We start from the raw sequence: 20,222 nt of genomic DNA on the forward strand, positions 1-20,222 counted from the left end.
ATACTAATTCCAAATATCTAGGAAGAATGCATGACTCAAGTAATAAAGTTAGTAAAGTTGAAACAAATAAAAACTTTGTTCAAAACAACATGAGTCACCAATGTTGCACCACATTAATTACTTTATTTATTATTAAACAAATGGTGATTAATGAAATTGAATAGTAAACGCTATTTAACATAACTAGTTACATATCCTGGTTTTGTATATAATTGTCATAGAAAATATCTTTGTATTTTTTTATACTGTTTTTCAGTTATAGTTTTTGATATAGAAAAACTGCTTATAACATGAGTGTTTTAAATGTTAGGCACAAGAAAAATTAAGCATCTTGCATCTAACTTACTACATATTAGATTGTCGAACTATAAGACATACAAAATTTTATTACAGTGAGTTCATAAGTTCACTGAAGTCAATTAATTGACATAAGGGAAATCCCCTTGTAGCTCTACAGGGCAGAAAGATGCATTTACTATCTATCTATTCCACATATCAATTTATTTTACCGACAAATAGGTAGCAAACCTTCTGTGTTCTGTCAAAATGAGAACTTTTTTTAAGTGTCTCAGTATCAAATCCTGCACCTGTCAGTTATTTGCTTCCATAGTATTACATACTAGCCGCGCCCGGTTTCACCTGCGTCGCTCCGCTCTTGTTGGTCCTTAACGTGATGATATAATATATATATTATATATCCTATGCCTTCACCAGTAAATGGGCTATCTAACACCGAAAAAATTTTTCAAATCAGACCAGTAGTTCCTGAGATTAGCGCGTTCAAACAAACAAACTCTTCAGCTTTATAGCTATATATTTATTAGTATAGAATATAGACTATTTAACATTTTTCACTGCCAAGTCAAATAATAATAAATAATAGTGTTTCTAGAATTTATTCTTCTTATATAATAAACTGGTTTATAATAATATTCTATCTTATGTAAGTGTTATCAGACTATACAACGATATGTACATTGCTAATTTATATCTTTAAAATCACAAATTACCATTTGATTGTGCTTAAGGGGATTACTATGGTCAAAACCGGAAAACACCTTATACATATTGAATTTTGTTGAGGAAACTGTTGGTACGATTGTCTTAAAAAAAATATATGTGATACTCAAGGATATAATTAACAAAGTGTATTGTTTACTTTTCAGTTTAGAACGGCCTAAACATAAAAAAAATACATACAAATCAACCCCTTTTTGAACATAAAACGCATTTTGTTAGGAAAACGGCTACATATTTATACATGAAATTTATACCAAAAAATATGTTATGATATTTGTAACAATTTGTATTGATTGTTTTTTCAATTTTCATTATTATCGTTAAATTATCAAGAAAAAACTCGAATTTATAATAAAACCCACATAAAACCTCACCTCTATTGCATATTTTCGACGAAATTTGACGGTGTCAGTTCGACTCGGACGGGGGACTGTATGTGCCGTTTTTTTTGCAAAATAACGCTAAAATTCACCGAATTGAATGTTTTGTTAAATTAAACCAGATTGTAATAGGTATTTACATGAGCAGTTCATGAAATGAAAGTTAAAAATAGGTATGTAAAGATATAAAAATCTGTTTGTAAATTAGTTTTGTTTTTGAAAGGCGTCATTGAATAATATCCAGTGTTGATAATTTTTGACAGTAAAATATTATCAGAAAACACGTACCTACCTATAAAATAGTAACCAGATTTTCCCTATGCCTTGAATATTTTTTAAAAAAGATTGCTGTTCTATCGTATATTTTAAGGGTCCAAAACAATCCAAAGCCGGGAGATACTGACACAAAATTTTGGGTCATTTGTAACCGGATGGCGGTTCTACAGTGGTCTTACGGCCGAAATTAATAATATATCCGTAATCCAAGATTTAATTCGATCGCAGATATTTGCATATCTATGGATCGATCTCCTATCCGCGTCCCAATAACGAAAAGTGACAAACCATCGTTATGATATCCGGAGATATCAAGATATCCGTAGATATCTTTTCCCTCTTTGACCATTCCGTTTTATGCAAAACCAATACTTGGATGCATCGTTTATTTCTAACTTAAATTTCAAAAATAAGTATTACACGTATCTATAATAATTATTTGGTACCTACTTTTTACTTTTGATGTATTTATTGGGCTCTTGGAGTTTTATACAGGTTATATTATTACCAATTTGAAATGTGATAAATCCTAAAAGATCTGTATAAAACGGAACGTCACGCCTGCCTGTTTTTGACAGATGACATGCCCGCCAAAACGCCTTCTACTGACGCAGGACGCTCTTTTTTCGTTGTATTGGTTCCGACGATATCTGTTCATAACTTTTATAGTATAAACTTTCTGATCATTTTGTTAAATTATATTCATTGATTTACATAGATTTTGTTAAATAGCAATGGACTCTGAAGTGGTAAGTGACTTTTACGCATCCGTACCATTAATAATTTTGTTTCTTGGTAGTGACGCCAAATATGTTCGAACGCATTTTTTGTAAGAATAGCTGTTTATTTTAGGTTCGAGGCAAACCTCTGACGAAGGATGAGACAAAATTATTGCTGGGCTTAATTGAGAGCAGCCCAATAATTTTGTCTAAAACAACAAACGCCGCCAGCAACAAGATGAAAAATGAGGAGTGGGTCAGCCTGACACACAAATTTAATGCCACTGCCTCTTTTTGTCGTCGATCACCCCAGCAGCTGCGTTTAAAGTGGGAAAATTTAAAGAAACTTGCTCGTAAACGCAGCACAAAAATTAGGATGAATCGCATCCAAGTAAGTGTTATAGAAAAATTTTTCATCTTTGTTTGAAATTATAGGTACTTATTACGTATAATGTTAAGTAATTTAGTACATAGTAAGTACATCAGTTTATTATTTTCACAGACTGGCGGTGGCATTCCAGAGTACATTCCCCCGGATGACATTCTGGACAGAGTGGCCGATTTACTGGGGAGTACTGCAAGCGGCTTTGTTGTGCCATTTGGTGGTGACAAAGAGGAAGGAGTTTTTGTTTGTACTGGTGATGGTGGTGGTGGTGGTGATGGTGGTAGTGGTGGTGATGGGGCTGGGCAGGCTAGGGTGCTGCCGGTAGAATCAATACCAGTGTTGGTAGACACGGGTATTGGTACTACCATGCCAGTAACCGTATATGATACAAATAGTACTTCATTTCCATTATCTATAGTTAATGGTACTCTTATATCAGAAAAACCTATAGATAATGCCACTAACCATGAAGCTAGTAAACTACACACACCCAAGAGGCTTACATTGAGTTCGCCTAAAATAGGTAAATATATTACCATTCATTAATAATAATTATGATCATTGTATCCTATAATTACTATAATAGCCTAATATTAGTCTAGTGGTTACTATCTTTGAGTATAGAATCAGTAGATTCATGCCTTCTGGCTGGTATTTATATCAAAAACCAGCTGACACTTGCTGCTTCAATCATTTCCCCCCATTTTACTCCCTGAAGAATAGAATTTTCAGACATGTTTTCTTGATGAATATGTTTAAATAATTCTTGTAGTTATAGATAGTATTATAAATATTTAAATATGTTATATATTATATTTATCAGTTTTCTAGTACCCATATCACAAGCTATCACTTACTTTGGGGCTCGATTGCAATGTGTGTAATGTCCTAATATATTCATTTATTCTAGGTAATAGTAGGTCAAATATTAGCGTAATCCATCCTGTCCAGTGGTTTGAGCTGTGCATTGATAGAAAACAGATTAATTCTCTGAACTAATCACATTTGACAGGTGATGGTTTTACAAAAATGTATTGGGGAGCATCCTTTCTCTTTTGAAAGAACCTTAATCCTAGGCTTAAGATGAAAAGTATTATAATATCTTGTGTAGTAAAAAAATTAATTTGGTTTGCAGGTAAGAAGAAACTCAAAAGTACGGATGGCAGTAGTTCTGCTCGAAATTTAGCAATAGCAGAATATTATACTGCCAAAAAACAATGCTTAGATGCTAAGAAAGAATTTATTTTATTACAGAATGAAAAATTAAAATTAGAAATTGAAAAACTTAGAGGTGGTCAATGAAAACCATCAATGAATTCTGTAATAATATTATTATGATAGCATCTAATCATAGTTTTTTGGTAGCATACAGATGGTGTATGAATTCATTTTTATTTCTATGTGAATAAAAAATAAAATATTTCAATACTATAGTCTATTCTTTTATTTCAAAATTAAAAATACTACATTTTATATTTATTTTGAAGTAGGTTCTGTAACTACACTTTTTGAAAGATCAATAGGTATGTATAGGCACATACATACCTCATAAAAAAGGAAATAAAAATTTAAAATAACACAGACATGTTAAGATTAACTTAAATATACTTTGCAATTATTAACTACTATACACAGTAATCAATGTAATCAATAATTGGAACTGAATATAACTTGTGTATCTACTACATAATAATTATTACAAACAATGGACAATAAATAACAATCACAAAATAATGCCTTTATCCTAACTAAACTTATCCTAACACAAAATAATTATTTATAAGATCTGCTCTTGTTTGTACATCTTGGGCTTCCATATTTGTATTATTTTCTTCATTGGTACTATTTGTAGGAATGTCCAAGTCAACCTCAGGAGGAACTTCTTCAATACTGTTACTTCTACAAATATTATGAAGCACTGCAGTGGCAATAACTATTGACTGGGCAACGGGCAATGAAACCCGCAGTGTGAGAGCCACAACAGGAAATCTTCTTTTCCACACTCCGAACGTCCTAGAATGTTTTGGTTTAAACCAAATAATACTAATTATTATTAAGGTTGAAAGTGTGTAACAAACAGATAAACACAAACACTCCTTGGAATTGCTCAGTCAGGCAAAAAACAACATAATATGAATAAATTTAAATAATATATTTACCACCTTATTCATAAATGTTCAAAAGTGCCGGAATAGCGATTAACTGTTTTGTCTCTTTCCTTCAACTATCAAATAACTGTTGATAAACAAAGACAAAACAGAATATAACTATTTCACTGATATTGAATGTTTATGAATAAGGGGGTTAGAATTACATAGAATATTACCTTTCAATTGTATTTCTGGTCCTAATGTGTGCTTCGTTGTACCTGTGTTCAGCTTCAGAACTAGGGTTCAACAGTGGTGTGAGTAGATAACTTCGATTTGGATAGGCACTATCTCCAAGTAACCAGCGGCCATCATACTGCCCTGCATCACACTGAGCTGTAAGAATGTTGAATTAAATTTAAATTATTCATTAATCATTAACAAAATTTCTAGTAAACCATAATACACAACCTCTGAGAATGGAATTATTGAAAATTGTTGCATCATGGGTGGAACCCGGCCAGCGAGCAACCACATTCATCAGTCTCAAATCTGCATCACAGACTCCTTGAATGTTTAATGAAAAGTAACCTTTCCGATTTCTAAATTCCTCACCTATTAATAAACCTGAAAATTTTTATATTAGTAGACAAGAAATTTACAAGCAATGATTAAACAAAATGCAGTAAAATTATAATTACATACATGGTGACTGTATACGTATGTGAGTGCAATCAATAGCTCCAAGAACTCTGGGAAACTCTGCAATATCATAAAATTTTTCTGCACTTCTTTGGTGCACAAAAATGTATTTATCATATAAGTGGGCTATTGCATATGAAATATCCCGGACTATTCTGCCTGCTGTTGACTTTGATACTCCCACAAAGTCAGACACAGAAATCAGCATTGTGCCTAATGCATAAAACCTTAAGGTCAGCAGCAGTTGATGCAGTGGTGAGACTCCATGATTTCTGGAATAGATATTGTTAAATTTAAGTAGGTATACGATTAATGCAGTTTATAAGATATGATTATTTTTAACCCACCTTGAAGATTTTACACGCACAGCAGGCATAATTTCTGTCAACAGAGAGTTTACTGCTGATTTCGATAACCTAAACCTAAAGGTAAACTCTGCATCATCCAGACTCTGCATGTAGTTCACCCTTTTCATTCTTCGCACAGAAGCACGACGTGACTGTTCACCAGCATCATTGTCGGTATCTGTATCCCAGTCTGATAATTGAGCTAGGACTTCCATATCACTGTCACTATCACTAGAACTCGAGAATATTGCCAAATCCATTACGTTTTACGAATAAAATCTACAGATTCAACCCTAGAATCTGAGGAAAGTCTAAGATCAAGATTAAAGATTGTTTACACCGATCGATCGAAACGTCAAACGCGAGAGATATGTTATTGACACGCTCAAACTGCCATTTTCGAACAGAGGTCTATCTGTAATCTGTGATCCGTCCTCCCACAGATAGATTGGTTTTTGAGATTGCAATTTCGATCCACGGATTGTTTATTGGCACACTTAACTTAAAATCCGGATCACATTTTCGATCGAAAATCTGCAGATATTAGATTGGATTGAATATTAATTTCGGCCGTTAGTACGCAATGACAAAAAGAAAAATCATGGTCAGAACTCAGAACAGTGGTACCGGCAGACTAGTCGCGTGGGCGTTAGTCGAACTCGTCGGATAAATTACGGAAGGCAAACGATTTGTAACACAAAAATTTTAGGATTTACCGATAGCCCATAAAAAAGAAGTAGGCGGTTGTGTCATGCCATACTTTTCCGGTGTAATTTACAGCCCACAATACCGACGTGAATGCGTTAATTTAAAAAAAAAAAATTCAACCATTTGTACCAGGCTAATTTTTGCACAGGTAATCATAGTCCAGTAGCCATGTACGAAAATCGCCATGCCATACTTTTCAGACAGTTCCAAATGGTCGCCATACCGCCGAAAATCAGCAATTTTTTTTAATATTGTATAAAATCATTTAATTTTATATTATTGTATAAAATCGTAGGAAAGTCAAAACTGACATAAACGTATAGCAACATTTTTAGCCGACGCCATTATAGGACGAAATTCTCAATTCAACTGAATTTTTTGTTGGTTCCGTTACCTCCGCACTTTTAACTGGGTGAACCGATGATTTCTTCTACACTAATATTATAAAGAGGAAAACTTTGTTTGTTTGTTTGATTGTAATGAATAGGCTCATAAACTACTGGACCGATTTTAAAAATTCCGTTCACCATTCAAAAGCTACATTATCCACGAGTAATATAAGATAGGTTTTATCCCGGAAATTCCACGGGAACGGGAACTATGCGAGTTTTTCAAAAATTAACCCCGAACTAACTACAAAATACATAACAAGTCGAAAAAAACGTGATTTCTAGTCCGTTCCCCTATTTTTTTCGGTGTGTGTAGGTTGCATGCATATATTCCTACTAGGTATGAAGAGATATACAGAGAACGCTAAATACATTTGCCAGCCCCCCTAGTCAAGTGGCTTTCTGTTAGCGTAGCGTTCAATAGAATAGACTACGAATGTATGAGATTGACGTAGGCTGTAGATAAACGTATCTGCAGGTTACGTCAATCTCATACATTCGTAGTCTATTCTATTGAACGCTACGCTAACAGAAAGCCACTTGACTAGGGGGGCTGGTCACCATTACCATTCGATACACCATGACATGGTAGAGGCCGTTCTATAGAATTACGTCAAATAATGTACTCCATCTTTTATATCTCTGTAGGTGAGATGTTCTCCACCCTAGCCATCATCAGGTCTCCAGAATATAGTAGAGTCCGTGTTGAATAAAATTAATTTCTAAATCGGTGTTTTCTTAACTGTTCCCCACTCTAGAACTTATAATTACTTGCTTAGTCATCTAACATCTTAAGGTCTCCAGAATGGGTCATGTAGTAGAGACTTTGCTTATAACGGTTAATGTTGAAAGATGAGTCTTCCTACATTACATTTACAACATACATAGTACACAATATTTACTATTCATAAATGTAATATGTTACTGCCTCTCAGAGAAAACATAAATTAGGTAGAAACCAACTAACACATTACGATACAATACGATACAGTATACAATTCCATAATCTTTGGTCATTTTTACTTCAACAACGATGTATATTTATAGAGGGCGGTTAAAAAAACAAATTCAAATGTAGTGACAGAATCATTAAGGTCGTTGAACCGTGTAATTGCCTTAAAATAATTTATCTTAGTATGCAGTCAAAATTATTTAAATTTTAAAAATATAATAGAAGGCCTTGGCCAAATTTTAGTGTTATGTTTTAGTCTTTTTTATTAATTTTGTTTGGGTTGAGAAAAACATAACATGCAAACACACACATAAAATAAAATTTTGATTATTTATTGAAAAGACTTCATAAATAAAATGGATATGAAACAATGCCAAAAATCTAGGTTGCACTACATTTTGAGATGTTTTTACAGTTGCTCTTTTTTTTAAGTTGGTTAATAAAACATTAGCAATGAACCAATTTTATTTAACTGTGACCTCAAATGCTTGTATGAATAAGCATATCCAAATATTCTCATGGAAACAAGGCTTCAACTTTTTGACCCAATTTTTTGCACATACTTTCACTTTTAAAATCACTGTATAAAGCCTATACTTGTATGAATTTTTTGCTGAAGATTTCTCTTTTGGACGAATATTTCGTCATACGTAATTTTTATGTTACGGTTTAAGAATGTGTACTGAGGTATTTTGTGTAGTAATTATAATAAATAAATAAAAAATATTCTTATTTTTTTTATGAAAATAAACATTGATAATTGATATGATAGAGGATGGATGGCTCTTTGAAACTATGTTTTATAGAGAACGTTATTTTTTGCATTGCTTTCTATATTAAAAATCTTAGAAAAATATTTTTTTGGGTATTTTTTGAATTAAAAAAAAATATTCTTATTTTTTTTTATGGAAATAAACATTGATATGATGGAGGATGGCTCTTTGAAACTATGTTTTATAGAGAACGTTATTTTTTGCATTGCTTTCTAAATTAAAAATCGTAGAAAAATATTTTTTGGGTATTTTTGAATTTAAAACTAATGGAATTACTTCTAAATTAATTTTGATACAGTATACTTTTAGAAGATTATACTTACAGTACCTGTGCCACATGGTTTCACCCATGTTGTAAATTATGCTATAGCCTAAAGCGAAAATTATTTTTGAATTCGTACGAACAAACAAAATCTTTAGCTCTATGTTATTAACTATAGATTATAAAAAATTGTGACACACTTAAGCTATAGTTTAGAGACGAGATGATAGATTTAACTATCATAGAAACCTTTTATTTTTATATACTGTATATTGTGTGCCAAAAATTTCCTCAACACCACATACAGATCGCAACTATGTATAAACACGGGTATCGTTTACATGCACCGCTTCTACGCGTTCCATTCGTTTACGCAGTTCCACAGGAACGCTATAGCCGCAGCTGCGTTGTTCCTTGCCGCGAAGGTGAGAATTATTTTTATAGTTAATTACTAACCGTCTTACCACAAAAAACTTTACACAGGGTTTAAGATTAAGCGCGGGTTCTCTTTAATCTGGTTTTGTTGTATTTCACATAGACAACTATTAAAGTGACAGATCCCTGGTTTTTAAGTAAGACAGTGTTTAAATTGTTTTGTGGTAAGACCATAAGAAACATTAACTCTACTTACAAAGAACCTGAACAAGCTATGCTTACCTAAACCTTGTAGGTATGCCTTGATCAAGTCAAATATTGATCAATTTAGGTATAAGTATAGTAATTTTTGCAATAATTAAAAATTTGCAATCCTATTTTTGGCCTATTGGCAAAGGCAAAATGTATCTGAGATTAAGTTTACTTTATGAAAGTGAATCTTATTATAATGTGAAAATAATTCTCTAATCAAAATTTTAGAAAATCAAAGGCAAAAGCCAATCTGGTAATTATTAAAGAATTCCCAGAGGTTTTTATTTCTTGTTAATTTCCTTTCAATAGAGAAATTTCGTTAAATACCTACATTTATTTTGTACATCTCCTTTTTTAAATTATAATCTAAATTTAATGAATTATAATCGATTTCAGGTGGAGGAACAGCCAAGGAAATTAGAATATGTAATAAAGGTAGCGCACGTCTGCCTCCACAGAGGTGAGGGTGTTAATGCACTCACATCGGAACAGTATCAAGAACAGGTGAGCCTTTTTATGTACTAGATTAACATATTGGTCGAGCTTTGCCGTGTACTAAATGTCATACAAAGATTTGTAAACTTTGGTCTATTTCTGAGTCAAGTTGCGTATAGATTTAAATATTCTGGTGTGAGTAACAAACATTAAAAATTGCAAGTAAATTTGTTATGGTCATGTTTAATTCAAAGATTTAGAAGTACATACTTACGCATATTTTTTTGTAAAAATAAACTAAAGATATTGTTTTGAGGTTGTGTATTTCAAATATTTTGAGATTACCGCCATCTATTAGATGTCAAGAGAACTAAAAATAAAAAGCAACATTGTTGATTCATAAACAAAATAATGTTTTACTTTCAATATTGTTTGAATATTAATAATTGCGTCATGTTTGTAAGTAATCTGTTTAAACTATTGCGACATCGCCATTTTGGAGCGTGATCTTTTCAATAACACGTATTTGTAGACGATGCATTGATTAGGTATTTAAATTATTATCATTAAGGTTGATGTTCCGACCGTCCCTCCATACATTTTTGATTACCTCTAAACACTTAACACAGACACTATTTCTTTAAAACTAATCATTTTATCACTTCTCTATAATGAAATGTGTGCGCGTTCGACCTTTTTAATCAATAATTTACAATATTTACTTAGAAAAACAACAGTAAAATACCGGAAAAATTTGACACTTCTACAGTAGTGTGCGTGACTTTTGCCAAGCGAAACACGACATAAAGCACGACATCTAGCGCATAGACTATATACTTATTACAGATCTAGCGCGTCAATGTCTAAACGAAAGGCGATGTTTAGACATTGACGCGCTAGATGTCGTGCATTCGCGTTCGTTATCTTATGCATAATGAGCATAATTCTAATAAATCAAAGTTCTGTGTAAAAATTGAGTAATTTCATTTCCAATCGTTCAAAGAAAATAACAATAAAATAAAATAAAACTAATGACCTTAGAAACTATGTTTTTTTTTATTTATTACTCATTATTGTTCGTCCGTCGTAGGTCTGTAAACTGTATTGTACACTGAAGGTAAATGGTACTGTAGGTACTTTAGTTCGGCGTCGTCGCTCGTCGGCTTGATATAAAATTAGGTACATTCTTGATTTCATTGACACGCGCTATGATTTGCGCGCGGAATTTCTTGTGTTGTGAATTTATTTTTGTATGCTATGCATTTTAATTGATTCAAATTGCAATGTTTCTCTAGTATGCATTTGAGACTATATTGTAAATTGTAATAATTGATCGTGGGTATAGTAATTAATTATTCTAATAACGCAATTAGTAATATATGTATTTTCGGTGGGATTCAAAACAAAAAATTGGCCCGTGATTTTTATGAAATTTCACCACATTGCAAATCACATCAATCATAGTTCATACACATGTATGACGAAAGTGATTAGTATTGTGGCTAACATTGACTCATCAGTTCATCACTGAAACCAGTGATAAATCAGTACCTATATCATATTGTGTTTGAATATTTTTAAACAATGATATAAGTATACAATTATTATAAATCGGTAAACTATCAAAGTAATCACAAACTTGCAAACATTGGTAAAATGTCCAGTAGTTTATGAGCCTATTCATTACAATCAAACAAACAAACAAAGTTTTCCTCTTTATAATATTAGTGTAGACAAACACTATGAATACGATCACGAATGCAAATTCGGGGATTTTCTAATTATTGCTAAATAATATTTGAATTCGTTTTGAAATACTCTATAATTTTTAGTGTATAAATAGACATTTATAATGTGGTGCTCATTTTTTTTGTACTGCTAACGCTATTGTAGGTACCTATTTTCGTTGTTTTATTTCAAGTGAACACGGCCATACAATTTTGTCACGAGCCGCCTATGATTGTAGGTACTTTTGTTAGGCTCCTTCGTCGTCCGCGTCGGCTCGAAATAGAGAGCTAGCGCAAAGCTACCTGTATGTATTTGACCAGACCTGGATTTTTGTGTGTTGATTCCCCTATACCTACTATACATGAGATGAGGAGTCACTAAGCCCAGAGTGGTGGACGGGGCGCGCGCTTAGGTAAGACAGGTGGAAATTTTTGGCGAACTTTGAAACCATTTGACCACGTCTGCCATTTTGATATTTGAAAATAGATTATTATTACTATCGGAAAATAACAATGGCAGACCATTATCACGCGGATAACATTCTGGCAGACACTTATGAAAGTGCTGAAAAAAATACAATTTTGAAAGTATTTGACCAGATCTGCCATTCATATATTTTATTTATTAGGGTCTTAAAAACTTATTTTCGAAACGGCAGACATTTTCATTGCGTACAGACTTCAGCAGACAACAAAACTTTACAGACTTCAGCAGTCAACAAGACTTAGCTTCTACATGGTCAGATGTATATATGTATTACGTTCCCTGACCTTACATCAATGATTTACTTTATTAATGTTTTTATGGTCATTTACATTTAATTTTGAAAACTATGGAATAAAATTTATAAATTTGATGATACAAAACTAAATATACACTTTGTAAAGAATCTCAAATATAAAGTTGTGTTGCAAATAACAAATCATCATTTAAATATTTAGTTTATTTCTTTATTTAAGAAACAATTAACAATTACAAAACAACATAAAAAAACACGCATGCATTTATTGAAATGTTCATTCATCATCACTATCGTATGGCGTTGTGTGACTCGTCTTCATAATCCATTGAATCGGATTCTGTAAAAGTAAAACGTAAATTATATAATAAAAGAAATGAGTCATTATAAACTTACCTAGTAAGGCAATGCCTTTGATGTCGCACGATGCCGCCGCGCCGCCAGTGTAGGTACTTCTGCTGCTACATGAAAATATGCTAGGGTTGCAACAAATGGGAAATAAAACAATTGTGATTATTACTATTATGATGTAATCATTTATTCATATTATGTACATTCAAAACAATTGCTATTATTAAATCTGATGTAATTATTTTTTCATAAATATATAATTATTATTAATTACATAATATATTGCACTGTGAAATATTTACGTATCACTTTATTTTTGATGTTCTTAATTGTCTTTTATAAAATTTAAGTGACGCATTCGCATTGGGATCAACAATCCGATAAGAAAAGAATGGAGACAACATATACATAGCTTTGATTTCAATTCTACAGATACAAAATATACAATCTATCTAAAATGATACAACGGATGTTTCCTGCGTTTTCTCGTCAAAATACCGAAACAACGTAATTATTGTATAGTAGTTGGGCGTGAAAGTAAAAAAACAAATGAAAAGTGTTTTCCATATGATTATTTATTAAATTTACGCGATTAAGAATAATTTCAACGATACAATTTAGTAACCGAGAATTCAGAGGATTAAAGAAAATACCTGCCTGATCATTTTATCAAACTCTAAAAGAATTATGGTTATTTCGCATCACTCGGTTTATTAGTTTGGTAATAATTATTATAGGTAGTTACAACCCTAGCCATTGAGTCGAACGGTAGGCAAAACAATATCGACTTTGTGCGGGTACATATGGTACATTTCTTCTTGCTGTGAAGCGTAATTATTATTATTAAGATTTTTTAGGCTATTTTGAATCAGCTGTTCTAATTTAATTCTAGAAATTTATTAAAACGTGATTTTTTTAAAAGTATATTATGAGTTTATAAATACCTCAACCAATAGTTATTGTGTCCTATCCTCATTTCTTTATATCTTGGTAGTTAACTAAAGTGTTAAATTTACATAACCTCAACAACAACATTTACACTGCCACTGCACTAAAACTAAACTAACTAGCTCTCTAGCTATAAGAACCATCCTCGTACTTCAAGGGATATAATAAAAAAAGAATTATCGAAATCGGTTCAGCCGTTCTCGAGTTATGCGCTTACCAACACATTTTGCGATTCATTTTTATATTAGACTAGCGGTCCGCCCCGGCTTCGCCCGTGGTACATGTTTACGTTTTCTCTACATAAGAACCATCCTCGTACTTCAAGGAATATAATAAAAAAAGAATTATCGAAATCGGTTCAGCCGTTCTCGAGTTATGCGCTTACCAACACATTTTGCGATTCATTTATATATATATACTAGCGGTCCGCCCCGGCTTCGCCCGTGGTACATAATATTTACGTTTTCTCTACATAAAAACCATCCTCGTACTTCAAGGAATATAATAAAAAAAGAATGATCGAAATCGGTTCAGCCGTTCTCGAGTTATGCGCTTACCAACACATTTTGCGATTCATTTTTATATATAAGATAAGATTATGTGAAAATAACCAGGAAGGTGAAAAACATATTTACGAAAACATAGTAACATAATATGGCTGTCGCTACAATAATTATATTTCAATTTTATCTTTTTATACCTAGTAGAACTGGCCGACGAATAAAAAAAATCGTATTAGAATAAATACAATAAATTACGGAACAAAAAAAGGATTGTAACTGAATTAGGTATGTTTGTTTCTGGGCGCACCGTTTTCGACGACGCGACGCGCGACGTAAGCGTATAGGTATAGGTACCTACTTTGCTAAAACAAACTAATAAAATTGTGTGTCTGTCTGAAAATTCGGAAAAGCATATTTTGCAAGTTTGTAATTACTTTGATAGTTTACCGATTTATAATAATTGTAATTGTAATTGTATAATATATAATTTGCAATGTGGTGAAATTTCATAAAAATCACGGGCCAATTTTTTGTTTTGAATCCCACCGAAAATATAATTGCGTTATTAGAATAATTAATTACTATACCTACCCACGATCAATTATTACAATATAGTCTCAAATGCATACTAGAGAAATATTGCAATTTGATTCAATTAAAATGCATAGCATACAAAAATAAATTCACAACACAAGAAATTCCGCGCGCAAATCATAGCGCGTGTCAATGAAATCAAGAATGTTTTATATCAAGCCGACGCGGACGACGACGCGACGCCGAACAAAAGTACCTACGACGGACGACCACGCTTCGAGTTGCCAAACAACATGAGTAATAAATTGTTTACAAAAAAAACAAGTTTTCCATTTTTCTGTATGAGTAGACAGAACTTCAAAACGCCACCTGCTACGGTTTATATTATGAACGATTGTTATAAAAATAAAAGTTATATTTGTTGGTGTAAACTATTTTATTGATCAATAATTTTGGAATTTAAAATTGTCAACATTGATTACAATAAAACGCAGTTTTATTTTATTACACTATTGTTTTTTTTATCAAAACATGTATTTGAAGTACCATATAATATTATGCTGATCCAAGCATTTTCACTCAAAACTTATATCACTAATGATTTGTAAAAGTAAATTATTTCAATATACATTTCATAACCAACATGTAAGAATAATTATTATTATTCCTACCTACAACAACAAACCTAAAACACTATTTACTATGGGAAAATAACCAGGAAGGTGAAAAACATATTATTATTTACGATTTCGACGCACTCGACTTTTAGTAAAATATAGTAGGTAAACATAATATTATGGTTTTGATTTTTGCTACTAGTATAAGAAAACTGCGTGTTCAAACTACTTGTTTGTCTGTCTGAAAATTCGGAAGTACTTTGGTAGTTTACCGATTTATAATAATATTGTATATATCGTTGTTTAAAAAATATTCAAACACAATAAAATATGATATTATACTGATTTATCACTGGTTTCAGTGATGAACTGATGAGTCAATTATAGCCACTATACTTTCGTCATACGTGTGTATGATTGATGTGATTTGCAACGTGGTGATATTTCAGAAAAATCACGGGTCAAATTGTCCCACCGAAAATATAACTGCGTTATAAGAATAACTATACCTACGATAAATTATACATAATACAATATAGGTAGTCTCAAATGCATACTAGTGAAATATTTTATTTGAATCAATAAAATAAAAATAAAATAAAAAATAATAATAATACAAAAATAAATTCACAACACAAGAAAATCCGCGCGCAAATCATAGCGCGTGACAATGAAATCAAGAACTTTTATGGAGAGAAAACGTAAACATGTACCACGGGCGAAGCCGGGGCGGACCGCTAGTAAATAATAAAATAATAAATAGTGTATTAGATTTGTTATTGTATCTTGTATACCTACGAATAATTATTCTTACGTCTTGTTGGGAAATGTTCAAATACCTACCTATTGAAATAATTTACTGTTACAAATCATTAGTGTTATTAGTTTTGAGTGAATAGGCATGGATCAGAAATTCAGAATATAATATGCTACTAACTACTCAAATACATACATGTTTACACAACAAACACCACTGACCTCTATAACTATAAGTTATAGAGGTCAGTGACCGTCAGTGACAAACACTATGGATACCTACGCTCGCGAATGCAAATTCGGTGATTTACTAATTATTGATACCTAGTCATTGAATTCGTTTTGAAATAGCCTGTACTTTGTAATTTTTAGTGTTATAGACATTTATAAAATGTGGTGCTCATTTTTTTGTAATAAATCATCCCGAACGCTATTGTATTTTCGTTGTTTTATTTCAAGTGAACACCTATACAATTTTGTCACGAGCCGCCTCTGGCCTCTGGGTGAAATAAACAAGTCAAATGATTTTTGTTCTAATTGTATTTTGGTAGTAGTTTGTTTAGAATTTACATTACCATTGTTTAATTTTTATTTTGTATTTGCAGTAAAATAAAAAGATGAAAAACTTCATTAGGTATATTGTACGACACCTCACTCTGAATCGCGCTAGCGAAATTTTTTCGTTACAGAGCACATATAATACAACTTTCGGACAATCTTCATTGAGGCCGGCCGGCAAATCGAGTATGTCGAGAAACTTCACTTATTCGATGGAGGTATTCTACCTTCCTTCCTCCACAGTTGTGGGACCCCGACGTGCATTGAACACGCAGCTTTCTGATACTAGTAGCTAAAATCAAAACCACAGATATGTCTGTGATCAAAACCATAATAATATTTTTACCTATTATTTTACTAAAAGTCGAGTGCATCGAAATCGTAAATATGTTTTTCACCTTCCTGGTTTTTTTTCCATAGTAAATAGTGTTTTTGATTTGTTGTTGTATGAATAATTATTCTTACTTGTTGGTTATGAAATGTATTTTGAAATAATTTACTTTTACAAATCATTAGTGATATTAGTTTTGAGTGAAAATGCTTGGATCAGCATAATATCATATTTGCTACTTCAAATACATGTTTTGATAAAAAAAAAACAATAGTGTAATGTAGGTAATAAAATAAAACTGCGTTTTATTGTAGGAAATCAATTTTGACATTATTTATTTCCCAAAATTACAATAAAATAGTTTACGCCAACAAATATAACTTTTATTTTTATAACAATCCTACTTCCTACTAATGCGAAAGTTTGTGAGGATGTGTATGTGTGTGTTTCACGCAAATACTACTGAACCGATTACAATGAAATTTAGCACACATATAGAACGTAACTTGGACACATTGAATAGGTTTTATCCCGGAAACCCCACGGGAACGGGAACTATACGGGTTTTTTTTTGAAAATGCGGGCGGAAAGCTAATCGTTCATAATAATATAAACCGTAGCAGGTGGCGTTTTGAAGTTTTGTCTACCCATACAGAAAAATGAAAACCACAGGAGATTGCCCAAGTGACTATGGCACTTGGTATCGCAATCAAACTTATTGTGTCAAGATGAAATATAGCTCAATTTAAAGCTTGATGTTAGTACTTTTAGATATGATTAAAGTTTTTATGTAAATAAGCCGCAGTTCGCGACAATAAAAATAAAACAATAGTTTTATTCAACACTTCAAAAAACTACTTAATCGAGTTTAAACTAACGATGAACGTTAAGTTTTACATTTATTACATAGGTAATATTTTAATTTACAAGACAAATGTGAAAAGTAAATCGTAATTTAAACATTATTTCAAAATAACATCGAACAATGCGTCGAACACATTCATTTGACATTTCAAATAGAAACTATGACATATGACGTTTGCAAGAGAGATAGATATAGGTATGTGTCAAAACAAAACTTTTACTTTTATTTCTATTTATTCGGTATAATTACAACTTAATAGTGATAAATATGATCATTATAAATACAAATAGGAATTAACAAGATCACGAACACGTGACACTACTAGTATTTTACCGATTCCATACGTAGTCATACATGTTTCAAAAGAAAAACTTTTACTTTTACTATTATTTCAATTTATCCGGTTTAATTAAGACTTAATATTGATACATATGATCATTATAAATACAAATAGGAATTAACAATATAACGAATACGTGGCACAACTAAAATTTTACCGATACCACCCGTGGTCATTCTCCTTTGTGGGTCATTTGTAACAGGATGGCGGTTCTACAGCGAAAAAAGAAAAATGATGGTCAGAACGCTGATACCGGATACCTTAAGATACTGTAATATAAAATATTACTAGATTAGATAAAATATTATAGGTAGTATCTTCACCGTGTGTGACGCGCTTTACATTCACGCCATCTAGAGTTAAATCTTTATCATTTTTGTATACGTCTGTGTGTGTAAACGACCCTGTATGCAATGACAGATGTTAAAACGCATAATTTTACCGAATTGGGTGGATTTTAAGGCAATGATATAACATATTTCAATAAAATATAATATTCAGTAACCGCCATGACTATTCCTAGGTTTGATGACTATTCCAATTACGCAAAAACTCAAATAAACTAGAAATGTAGAATTCAGCGCCATCTAGCGGGATATTGGCTGGGAACAGATCGTTGCAATCACCTTAACACGTACATAATAAGATGAATGAATTTAAATGATCGTTAAGATCATGTTTATAATGTTTTTACCTCACATTTATGATAATTAACAATTTATAATAATGACCATAAACAATTTCTCAGTTTTCTAAACTATGATAATTTTATACAGGAGAAAGAGTTTTTGATATTTTGTTTGTTACAATTTTACTTAATAACGACTCGATCGATTTGCAATTCGTTTACCATTAGAAACAATGATATTATAAGCAAAAAAGGTGTAGATAGGTTATAAGCGTTCCATGAGTGGCACGTCAAAATGTGGCCAATAAGCCTATTTTTTTTGTCTCGTTTTCGCTCACGATATTTTAATCATGCCATCTCACTTTGTCTAAATTCTGTGCATTCGTATTTCATATGCCGCTTTTGAAGATCGAATGTTGTGTTGGTAACCTATCTATACTTTTTTCTGTAATTTAATTGATTGGAAAGCTACATCTGCACCGAGTAGCATAGGCTATTTTTTGAAGTGAAACTTCTTTAGGCGCGTTTAGAGTAAAATTTCAAGGTCGCGTAATACCAATACCGTCACGTCGTGAAGGCGACGATTTTGGTATCTTTGAATCTTGCCAAAGAAGTTTCACTTCTGACACATGTGCTCGGCACACACGCTCTTTTTTTAGCGACGAGTAAATAATGAGTTGGAAGTTTTTATGGAATTGTAGCTGAAAACTTCCATTGCAGGCTCAGGACCTGGTATTCAACGAGAATGTACTGCTACAGACGTTAGGTTTCGATGTGGCTATCGACCACCCGCACACGCATGTCGTACGGACATGTCACCTTGTGAAAGGTGAGACGTGCTCCCGTACGGTATCGAAAGTAGCGTAACGCGGCGCGGCAACACCGCACACCGCGTGTTGGCGACTCCGCGCCGTACTGGCAACGTCGCGATGTTGTGCGGGCGGGAAAACGATGTGGTCCGCCATGTTTTTTTTTTCAATGACACACGTGACTTCCATTTTTTTGAATGCATGTGCTTTTTTTTTAATTTGGGCGGGGTTTTGGTGTTTATTTTTCTACATATGAAATCGGATGTGTAATATTTTCGTTTTTTATTCTTTACTTGTCTGCCCGTTGTGGCATTTTTTCAATATAAATAAATAAAAACTTAGTAAATAAATAGTAAATATTTAAGTATTTCGATTGACGGTATGTCTCTGATCCTATATCCTTTCGTGATTTTATATCTAAAGTATTTTCTATACATTTCGTTAATGCTTGAT

General features: G+C 32.3%; 2 protein-coding genes and 1 long non-coding RNA gene across 4 annotated transcripts in view; all 3 read left to right on the plus strand.

The window, feature by feature from the left end:
* LOC149476216 (uncharacterized) overlaps nucleotides 1-20,222 on the plus strand; it is a 263,269-nt gene that overhangs the window by 108,886 nt on the left and 134,161 nt on the right. The gene's annotated exons all lie outside the window — the stretch shown is intronic.
* Nucleotides 1-20,222, plus strand: part of CycT (Cyclin T) — a 35,037-nt gene that overhangs the window by 2,849 nt on the left and 11,966 nt on the right. For both annotated transcript variants that reach the window (XM_089712172.1, XM_089712171.1), the window contains exons 2-4: nucleotides 9,308-9,425; nucleotides 10,024-10,131; nucleotides 19,681-19,789. In XM_089712172.1, the coding sequence (XP_089568298.1) occupies nucleotides 9,308-9,425; nucleotides 10,024-10,131; nucleotides 19,681-19,789 (335 nt within the window). The remainder of the gene's footprint in view (nucleotides 1-9,307; nucleotides 9,426-10,023; nucleotides 10,132-19,680; nucleotides 19,790-20,222) is intronic.
* LOC149476221 (uncharacterized) lies at nucleotides 1,854-4,206 on the plus strand. Its single transcript, XM_089712326.1, has 4 exons — nucleotides 1,854-2,425; nucleotides 2,529-2,786; nucleotides 2,898-3,303; nucleotides 3,916-4,206. The coding sequence occupies exons 1-4, from the start codon at nucleotides 2,411-2,413 to the stop codon at nucleotides 4,080-4,082; spliced, it is 846 nt and encodes a 281-aa protein (XP_089568452.1). The 5' UTR covers nucleotides 1,854-2,410; the 3' UTR covers nucleotides 4,083-4,206.

Source organism: Colias philodice, chromosome 28 (genome assembly GCF_061535455.1).
Source record: "Colias philodice isolate Cphi_HAF_F1 chromosome 28, ilColPhil1 Martin Lab GWU primary, whole genome shotgun sequence".
Classification (NCBI taxonomy): Eukaryota; Metazoa; Arthropoda; class Insecta; order Lepidoptera; family Pieridae; genus Colias; species Colias philodice.